At 39.8% G+C, this 10,269-nt stretch overlaps 1 protein-coding gene across 1 annotated transcript; it reads right to left on the reverse strand.

Annotated features, from left to right (window-relative positions):
• Positions 1 to 379: 379 nt before the first annotated feature.
• Positions 380 to 8,841, reverse strand: LOC127304789 (mediator of RNA polymerase II transcription subunit 7a-like). The gene is made up of 5 exons (XM_051335376.2): positions 8,698 to 8,841; positions 8,551 to 8,620; positions 8,138 to 8,313; positions 7,980 to 8,053; positions 380 to 467 (listed from the first exon to the last, which is right to left on the reverse strand). The coding sequence occupies exons 1-5, from the start codon at positions 8,839 to 8,841 to the stop codon at positions 380 to 382; spliced, it is 552 nt and encodes a 183-aa protein (XP_051191336.1).
• Positions 8,842 to 10,269: the final 1,428 nt, after the last annotated feature.

The raw sequence follows: 10,269 nt of genomic DNA on the forward strand, positions 1-10,269 counted from the left end.
TTCAGTTGTTCACCGCACAAAACTTAGCCTCTACCTTCTCTTCTGTGAGTTCATCGAGAGAGAGACCACATTAGCTTCACAAGTTAGAAGTATCTCATAAATGTTTTGAGGCTAGGTCTAGAGGCTACCCGCCAGGGACGGAGACAAGGGGGGACGAGGGGGGGCTGCGCCTCCCCTATGCTCATGATTTTCCTTCGAACACAAGCCATGCCAGCTCCTCATTTATGCGATTTTAGCTAGTTCTGCCTCCCTCATACTAAGATTGCCTCCCTTATACTTCATTCCTGGCTCCGTCCCTGTACCCGCAAAATGCATTCACCACCTAAAACACTGATAGTTCATCTTAATCCAGCCAACCTGGCACCAAGAAACCCGCGTATCAGAGGCCTTCACATTGGAGTCCCTGCTGGCTTCCATCAATAATAACCAGTGATTCCCCAAGTAGCCTTTGTGCCTCCTCTCTTCTCCTGAAATTAATAGGAAGGCAATATTAGAGCATCTCCAGTCGCGTCCCGCAACCAAAGTTTGGGGGCCGATGGACAAGAAATGGAGAAAAACGCATTTCAGTCGCGTCCCCCAAAGCTAAAAAGCGTCTCAATTTATGTCTGGCGTCCCCGGTAGAGACTCTATATACTGAGTCTCTACCGGTGACGTCGGACACAAAAACAGCGTCCGGACGCATGCATGCAGCCCCTATGCCCCACATGTCATTCTCTTTTCTCATACTTTCTCTCACCTAATTTTTCCACATGGGGTGGTCCCCTCTATTAAAATATATGCATCCGGACGCTATTTGAGGGACGCGGCTGGGAAAGGTCTCTTTTTTGTACAGATTTTTAGTCTCTTTTTATCCGGCATGGTTCTAAACGTGCCCCAAATCATTCGTGCCGGACGTTTTTTAAGGGACGCGACTGAAGATGCTCTTAGGGGTGCTAAAATAGCATCTATTTATTATATACTAAAAGCAAAATGCGGGGATTTTTTCGAGACACCATGTTAATCCACATCAAAGTAATCTAGACAGTTAGATCTGAAATAGATGCAATCGTAACCGTAATTTATATAACATTGCTAATGGATGTGTCGCGTATATCCTAATCTCCTATACATCACGTGTGTGAACCAACCTCCACGTACAATATTATTTTTGTTTCACGTGCACGTACAAACATCGCGTATGAAAACGAAACTTGAGGATCCGTTACATATTTTTATTGACATGCAGGTTGCACCAATCACGCATCATCTTATTTGGGTGCGGGTGATGATTGTTTTCTCAGCCGCAGTCTCCTTCCATATTCACCCCTCTCTCCTCCAATTAAAAAGGAAAATTTACTCATCCCCTACCAACGTAGCACATTGGTCCTGACTTCTTCCGATCGAACCAATTTGACAAGTTCACGCCAAGAATACCAGCGTAGAAATCCGCGGACATGTAGGGTAGGCCATGAGCACTACATTAATCCATATCAACCGGATTGTTTAGACTGTTGGATCTATACTTAATGGTTGAGATTCAAACATATTTGATGTATATCTAATGTTTAGAGACCGATGTCGATCCTGCTGGAATATTCTAAACAATAATTGTTTAATATCATGTTCCTTGGATGCAACTATGGCTCGATATAGTACGGCCAGCCATGGCATTGATCTACTCAGAGTCACCACTTTCCCGCGTGTGTAAGTTCCAACACGTCAGGCATACATGACGTCATGCCGTAGCACAACATATTTTAATTAGTTAACCAAATTTATTTGTTAAGTCTGCAATCATTTTCAGAAGTCTTAAGTTGTGTCTCAGGTAGCTCATGCCTCTAACGAATACAAAATAAATCATATTTTTTATAATTTTATTATATTCAATATCACCCATATTTTTAAAAAGTACCATAAGATAATTATATTCATATAGTAATCGAAGTGGCAAGCCGCACAAAACTGTCTAAAAATTAAGTTCCTAATTACATTCTCTGTCGGTATGTGCTTATTGGGATATGCGCAGACTATCAAGTGTTAATAATACGTCCTAATTACGGTTTGGGTACTACTTGATCGTTTATATGTTATCTTTATTTTCTTATTACAGTATGCATATATTTTTATTCATATAATTTTCAAGGATAGCACGTAGATGCATGACACAACCTAAGGATTAAGGTTACCTAAGGAGCCAATTCAAGCGTGTTCAGTTTTCACGTTTGTCACGCACCTCAAGAGCTCGAAACTATACCAAGAATTATTGATGAATTTTGGAAATATATGGTTAATTATGAGCTATGTTCTCTGTGCACGGCTATATGAATTCTACATTTTACGAAATACAACACAATATTCGTTGTGGTGCAAAAAGCTAGACTATGTGTATTGCATTTGTTACTAGCACTATCCGCTTGTATATTTGTATTTAACACTCGATATGATGTCGTTTCCCTACAAACGTATGTAGAAAAACAATATAGGTTATATAACTACTTTCTGCAATTGAAATTCCTACATTTGGCATAAAAATAAAGACTACTTGAACAATGTTGACAGTTCTAAATTGTTTTTTATTTTGATGGAAGAGTAGTATTGTACTGTAATAATTGGTTTCAACCAAAAAAGATAGATCTCTACTATTAAGAGTAAACTGGTGAATACCTGGTGTCACATTTTCAGGATGGACAATAATACCCCCGCGGTTCTTTTCTCTCTTATCTCTTTATCCAACCGCAACACACTTCCCCTAAAGATTTGGGGCTGCTAGATATCCCTTCCTTGAATCAAGGGATTTGTTACATGGACACATTTCAAGATCAAAGATAGAAAAACTAAGCGTCTCAATTCTCTACTCCACCTCCAACATGTCATGAGATCCAAGCAAAAAATGATTTATGTCTATGTGAAGCACGCCATCTGCCTCGAGCTCCGCCATGAACGTCAAGCAGTTCCCCAATAATAATCGTCGATTACTACACCTCGCCAACGAAGCGCCGCCGGCCCCAACTACGCCCTTCGATGTCGTCCCGCACCGCCCTCCGCATCCACGCCGAATCCATCTGCCGTGGGCTCTATGCAAGGGCGCACGACTGCCCACCCCGCCTTCCTGCTCTTGACATCGACAGATCCCGACGCCTAGAACGGCGGTGACCTGCACTCAAGCGCCCGCCTGCTCATGGTCAGCAGCACCGGCCGCGTCGCCGGCTCCATGGCCACCATACTTTCCAAACTCCACCCCGACGTAAACATCCTCATCGGCGGCAGGAACAGGTAACTTCCACATCGGTGATTTCAGTTGCACCCTGTATGTTTGAAATGGGAGCCTTTAGTTTCAGGATATAAGTAAATTGATACATTTGAACGACCAATGCAAACACGTGTTGTTTATTTTTATCTGGAAGTGTCAGGGACATGTACTTGCTTTTAAATTAGCTAGCCTGTGTTTGTTTGTGTTCTGATTTGCCTGGGGGAAAGGCGAATCTTTGATACAGAATTTCTGGAAAAAAGATACGACGGCTGGAGGAAGCACTACATGGTCAGTAATGCAAAAAAAAAAACACTGATACATCATTTCTGATTTATACTTCGGTTCCTATCTTTCATGCATTTATCAAGGAAAATTTGTGTGCAACCGTAGTTGATGGATGGTTTTCGGCTATTGATTTTTCCTGATACGCCATGACAAAAATATAACTGAATATATGCAGGTTTTATCTCCTTTGACACTTTTCATGTTTACTGATGTAACGGCTGATTGTCATGTCCGTCTATATAATGTTAGCATGAGTAAAATTCTTTATTACTTACTCAAATAAGAAGCAGATTTGAGTAAACGACATGGCCTCTATGTTGCATTACTCAAAACTTATCCTGGTTTTGTTCTGTTCGACATGAGGATCTAGGAAATGCAATTCATTGGTCAGACGATCCAATCTTTTGTATCCAGCGGCCTCAATCTCTCATGTATGTGCTCTATCTCTCCTTTCTTTCTACTGCCATCTATCTTTGTTTCCATATTATATTACGCCTTGTGGCCAAATATATTGAGAAGGTGTAATTTATTAGATATCAGCTTTGTGGCTTTGTACTGAGATAGTAGTTCGCCTGTCTGTCCCATGTTTCTATGCTATATAGCACTTTACAATGAAATCGGGGGCTTTGTCTGTTTTCTGTTTGTCTGATTTCATTTGCAATGAAATCGAGGGCTTTGCCCCTCAATTCAAAAAAAGAGCATTTTACATTATTTTCTTTCATATTTTATCTCCTTTGACACTTTTCATGTTTACTGATGTAACGGCTGATTGTCATGTCCGTCTATATAATGTTAGCATGAGTAAAATTCTTTATTACTTACTCAAATAAGAAGCAGATTTGAGTAAACGACATGGCCTCTATGTTGCATTACTCAAAACTTATCCTGGTTTTGTTCTGTTCGACATGAGGATCTAGGAAATGCAATTCATTGGTCAGACGATCCAATCTTTTGTATCCAGCGGCCTCAATCTCTCATGTATGTGCTCTATCTCTCCTTTCTTTCTACTGCCATCTATCTTTGTTTCCATATTATATTACGCCTTGTGGCCAAATATATTGAGAAGGTGTAATTTATTAGATATCAGCTTTGTGGCTTTGTACTGAGATAGTAGTTCGCCTGTCTGTCCCATGTTTCTATGCTATATAGCACTTTACAATGAAATCGGGGGCTTTGTCTGTTTTCTGTTTGTCTGATTTCATTTGCAATGAAATCGAGGGCTTTGCCCCTCAATTCGAAAAAAGAGCATTTTACATTATTTTCTTTCATATTTGTATCAATAGTGCATCGAACAGATATTCAGTGTCTATGATTCATGCCATATAGCATTTACACTCATTTCCTTCTTCAGTCTATACTCTATGGTAAAGATGTAAATGACAGAGCATGTTCTTATCAGTATATCCACGATCATCTCTAAATGAATGTGGATGGATCAGGATAACTATTGACATATTTCATTTATGATAGTCCCTCATACACCATGTCCTTGCACGTCTTTCTGCTAGAGCTCTGCAGTGAGGTGAGTCAGCCAGCACCCGATCAGGCAGGGTGGCCACAATGTGTTTTAGTTTTACTGATTTCCATTGTATTGTAGGCGTTGATAAGAAAAAACTGGAGAATGTATACAATGCGATCGTGGTTATGCTTAATGCATTTTTTAAATATCTTTTAGGCATGTAGTACCGTCAGGGAATGAAAATGTTTTGAGTCCTTGAGGATTGGCATGTCCAATTCGAATCTTATCCGTGATCTGTAGGGTTTTACCTCTGGGTATTTAACTAGGGTCTTTTTTTTCCGGATCTTCTGGTGCCATTTGGATATAATTCATCCATGGATCGATATTGTGAAAATTATCACTTGGTGTGCATTACCAATTCACATTGTTTTCAGCTTGTTGTGAATTTCCAAATTGTTGTGAAAAGTGACCTTTGAATCTGCTAGGCACACCTGAACTCAACTATTGAAGTTTGAAGCACCAATTCCCTGACATTTTTTTTTCTCTAAACACTGACAAGATGAATATTCCTGCATGCTCAGCCATGTAGCAAAAAAAAAACCTACTTTTTCATATTGTAAAGACTTAATTCTTGTTGTCTCGGATATCAATGGTTTTGTTGGTTGATGTCTATGGTTTTGTTAGTATTATCAGGAGGGTCAGTGGATTGATACTTCAAAAATAGGAACAGAGCTATTGTTATCAGCTCCTAAATTCTGATATTTTTTTGTTGGAGTTGCAACTAATCCATTCCAAAAGTTTCTACCACACTTCCTCTTGAACTGGTTAATTTGGTTTCTGTAGTGCACAACGTCATGGGGCTCAAGGTAACATTATCAAAGTACAATATTGCTATATTGGTGAAGTTCTGTTGTTCATGCAGTTCGTGCCCACATAGCTTGTTTAAACAAGAGAAATTTATACTATAGTTGCAGCTAGAATTGTGTAGATTTGACAGATGAAAATGAAAAAGGCGTCACATTATGAGGTCTGGAGAAGAGTATTTCTAGGCAGTCTTTCCCTTAGTGACGTGTCGGGCATGCTGAGCACCATGACCGCCGCCTCGACCGCCACGCAGAACTGCTGGGAGAGATGTTGTCGGGCATGCTGAGCACCATGGCCGCTGCCTCGACCCCCATGCAGAACCGCTGGGAGAGATGCAGGGGAGCAGCTGGACGCGTGTCACGCCTCGGCTCACCACGCGTGTGTTGACCTTGGCCCACCCCTATTCGCCGGCCGCGCGTTGGCAGCCACAACGGCTTTTTTACCGCGAAGGTGCCCTGAAGGTGGGGCATCCGCGTGAGGCTGGAGGTCGTCATCGAAGAAGGGGATTGACCTTGCGGGAAGGCGTTTGAAATATTGAATTTTTGCGGGCATTTTGCAAAAAATTAGAAAGTTAACATCTACGCTTGGAATGACATGCAAGGTTAACAGTGAGTGAGAAGACGAGCACGACTATGTAAGATGAGCAAGTGACTCAAATGAACACTAAGCCGTTTCTAGGTACCATACATCATGTATTTCTAAGGTCGATGACCATATCAATTTTCCTCTCTAAGTTGTGGTACCACGGATGCATTTTACTCGAGAAGAAAAATTTCAAAACCGTGGCAACGCACGGGCATTCAACTAGTCAGGCATAGGATTTACATGGAGGCTCAGGTTCATCAAACGGTCATTAGAGAGAGCAATGGTATTTTTGTACAAGTAGCAATACCAATAGATTATCACAAGAAGAATCTACTAAAATATTTGAGAGTGGATATTTCCCAAAATGTTTCACCTTTGTAATCGACAGAGTAGATCCATCGAGCAATACCTATGGATTTTGTGCTTCCATGTTTTTTAATACTTAAGTTTCAAGTGTATATGTCTTTGCAATCATACTTTTATTATTATTATGTGATCATGTAAGTAAAATAATTTATGTAAAATATTGTGTAGTATGATGATGCTACCGAGAAGGCATAATAACCAGGTGAGGAGAATTTGGTGGTCAATAGAATTATAAAGATCATATACGAGATGAAATGATGAAAATTAATGAAAGATTTAAATAATGAAACTATGTTCCATCCAAGTATTCTAATTTTCGGTTCAATAAGTTTTTTGAAACTATTTGTCATCCAGTTGGTGTAGCCATTGTTACATGACAAAAAAAATGTGACAGTGAGAGAGTGAATCAAAACAACACTAGGTGTTTTTGAATTCCTTAACTAACCACAAATAGAAATGATTCAAAATACATGCATGCAATGTTTTACCTCTTATTATATTTACGATGGTGACAAAATCTTAAATTTAGAACTTAGTTTTGAAAGAATATTTGAAACCATAAAGTACTTTCATGAACATGATCAACATGCTAAGGACGATGCCCTCGCATTTGCGAGGGCCCCCTTGCTAGTTGCTACAATAGCATCAAGGAAAAGTTGATAAAACAGTTATACCCGTTAAAAGATCCAAAAAAAAAAAATACATCATACCATATGACTTGTCTGTTCAGTGGTTTTGATATACATAACTATATATGCTCTGTACAAATCAATCAAATTTATTCGTTTTGATATACAAATTTTAGCAGTTACCATCATTTCAACTGAATATATTTTATCTTTCGAACTGAGTGAGAGCATCTTTGGCCTCCTAAACTGCAGCAGCTAGCTTTAGCATGAGCTTTCACCCAATCAGTGCTATGTGAGCAAAACAAGAGGCTAATAATATAGAAACCACAAGAGCAGTGCTGGTTAACAGTTTTCTGCTTGTGACATATGGATGATAGACTAGCATGATTATTAACACGACAGTTTCACCTTGAGATAATTACGAATTTACAGTTATATGGTGGTTGCTTCAGTGTATATAGTGCAGCATTTTCTTGTCTATGAATCAGTCGTGCCCAATGGAAGAGCAGAAATATGTTCATTTAGCAACCAAAGTGTACCTAAAGGAAGTTCAGTTACTCACTGTTTTATATCTTCAATTGCTTGCTTACGACGCTGTATCTGGTTCTCAAGAAGGTGAATCAATGTCGCTCTTGCCTAAAAGAAACTCCAAAATGAGTGACGCTAGTGAATAGTAAATATATAAATCCACCACATGAAACAAAAAATTGTGTCTCACACCTGGTGTGGTCGTAGGGAATTAAGAAGGTGGTGCAGGTTCTTGAAAATGAGCGAAATATCTTCGACCCTGCGAGCATACTGAGATGGCCTCTCCACTAGAATATCTGCTAGCTCCAGGATATGGAGTTGGAGCTCTCTGTTGAGTGTCCTTAGTTCCTTGACTTCCTTCTTGAAGTCTGCAGGCAAACCAGTTTTGCGAATAGCCAACCCGTGAAATAAAATAAATTAAGATAAATATTTACTCTGCGCTCAAATTAACTTCATAAGAACAATCACTTTAGTTCATCGAAATTGCAAGTGCATTTACCCTGTTTACCATAGCAGCCATAATCATTAACAGACCACAATGTAACATCTGAAGTACATATACATCAGTAGACAATCAAATACATGTTGAAAGGAATGACACACACCGATATCTGGGCCCTTTGGATAGAGCTGCCGAACACCTTGATCCTCCAGACTTGGGAGCACCACATCTGTCTACAGAGGAAAACCCCAGAGTTAGCTTTGACACAAGCAATGACACACTTCAGAGAAGAATGTGACAAGAAGAATACTGTATAGGTAGCGCCGAAGAGTTGATATGCTCCATCGATCGGCAATGGGGGTTCCGGTGCAGACGAGGGATCCTGCTCAAAATCCTTGTATAGCCGGTAAAACGGAGGGGGCGGAGGGTATGCCGATGACGACGTCATTGCCATCTTGCCTTATTCTGCGCATGAGGGACCGAGACGGGAGCCAAGAGAAACTAGGTTTAAGTTTGAATCAGTTACTGCAGCTTTGGAAATGTAGCATCTCGAGGATAAAGAAATCGTTATTGCAATTCATTTGTTGCACTTGCAACCGATGACACTTTGGTGTGATAATAACTAACACAAGAACAGATTAACCTATAAGAGAAGCAAGTTTACCACTAGAATCCATAATAATCATTGAAACAAATGCAGTGGATATGGTTCCAAAATCCGAACACATTTTCCAATATATCCATTTATTGTCACTTTGCACCCGTCAAACTTATTTACATGGCATAATTGACATAAATATAGTGGGTATGATTTCAAATTCCACCATAATTTTTCTGATATGTTCATATATAATATCATAACAGCCACATATACCATATTTCCATGGGATATCTTTGAAAAAGAAACATCACCCACAAACTGTTTTACTTCACTTTAAGTCGAACAAAATAACAATCTCCCGTTGCCTCTCTCTTTCATCAGGAAAAGGTTCCAGTTCCAACATGGAATGAGATCATAATGACATAACGCATTCTCACCAACTAGTAGTGGAGCTAGAAATGCAATAACACCAGGAGAAATAAAAAGCCTGAATGCCACCCCACAACATTCAAAGGGTATTTTTTTTATTGATTGATGATTAGGTAAGGTATCTTAATAAAGTAAAATGCGGTTGAGAGAGTATTAATTAACAAATTAATTCTATGCTATACTAAACACAATGTTGGAAACTGATGCGTAACACTTCAAATAAGATAGGTCACCTAGTTACACACAATTTGTTGTTCATGACTTAAAATTACGAATTAGGGGTGAAAGCAGAATGGTAAAATTGCCACAGTTATACCTATATATTTTAAACATGATATGGATTCAATACTAACTACTCACAAGTCGCTAGATCAGTCCTACAAAATAAATTGTGGCAATTTCACCATTCCGATTTCACACCCAATTAGGAATTTTAAGTCATCAACAACAAATGGTGTGTAACTAGGTGGCCAATATTATTTGAAGTGTTATGCATCAGTTAAAAACAAACATCTTCTCCTGCTTGGTCATCTACAATGCAACAACAAAACAATAGTTGAATTTTTTTTCGCGAAAACACAAAAGCCTTGCGTTTCGATGCATTGATAGAAAAGAAAGTTATATGTACAAGCCCCCAGAAGGGCACACCCCGCCATACAACTCAACCCAAGAAAAGGAAAACTAGTCTAGGGGAGGAGCTGGCGGACACCGCGGGCCCCCGCGTCCGCCCAAAGCCGCGCGTCGGACCTAATGTCATTGAATAGGGATGTCACCGAAGGCCGTGCGTTGTCGAAGACCGCAGCATTCCGGTGTTTCCATATCCACCACGCTGTAAGCATGATAATCGACGAA

This window comes from Lolium perenne, chromosome 5, assembly GCF_019359855.2.
Source record: "Lolium perenne isolate Kyuss_39 chromosome 5, Kyuss_2.0, whole genome shotgun sequence".
In the NCBI taxonomy this organism is placed as follows: Eukaryota; Viridiplantae; Streptophyta; class Magnoliopsida; order Poales; family Poaceae; genus Lolium; species Lolium perenne.

What these genes read in the sequence shown, in the direction of transcription:
- LOC127304789 (XM_051335376.2), bottom strand. Translation starts at nt 8,841, where the DNA reads ATGGCAATGACGTCGTCATCGGCATACCCTCCGCCCCCTCCGTTTTAC. An exon ending in TCTTCGGCGCTACCTATACA is followed by an intron (nt 8,621 to 8,697) that starts GTATTCTTCTTG and finishes TTTCCTCTGTAG; the next exon opens with ACAGATGTGGTGCTCCCAAG. An exon ending in TCCAAAGGGCCCAGATATCG is followed by an intron (nt 8,314 to 8,550) that starts GTGTGTGTCATT and finishes GTTTGCCTGCAG; the next exon opens with ACTTCAAGAAGGAAGTCAAG.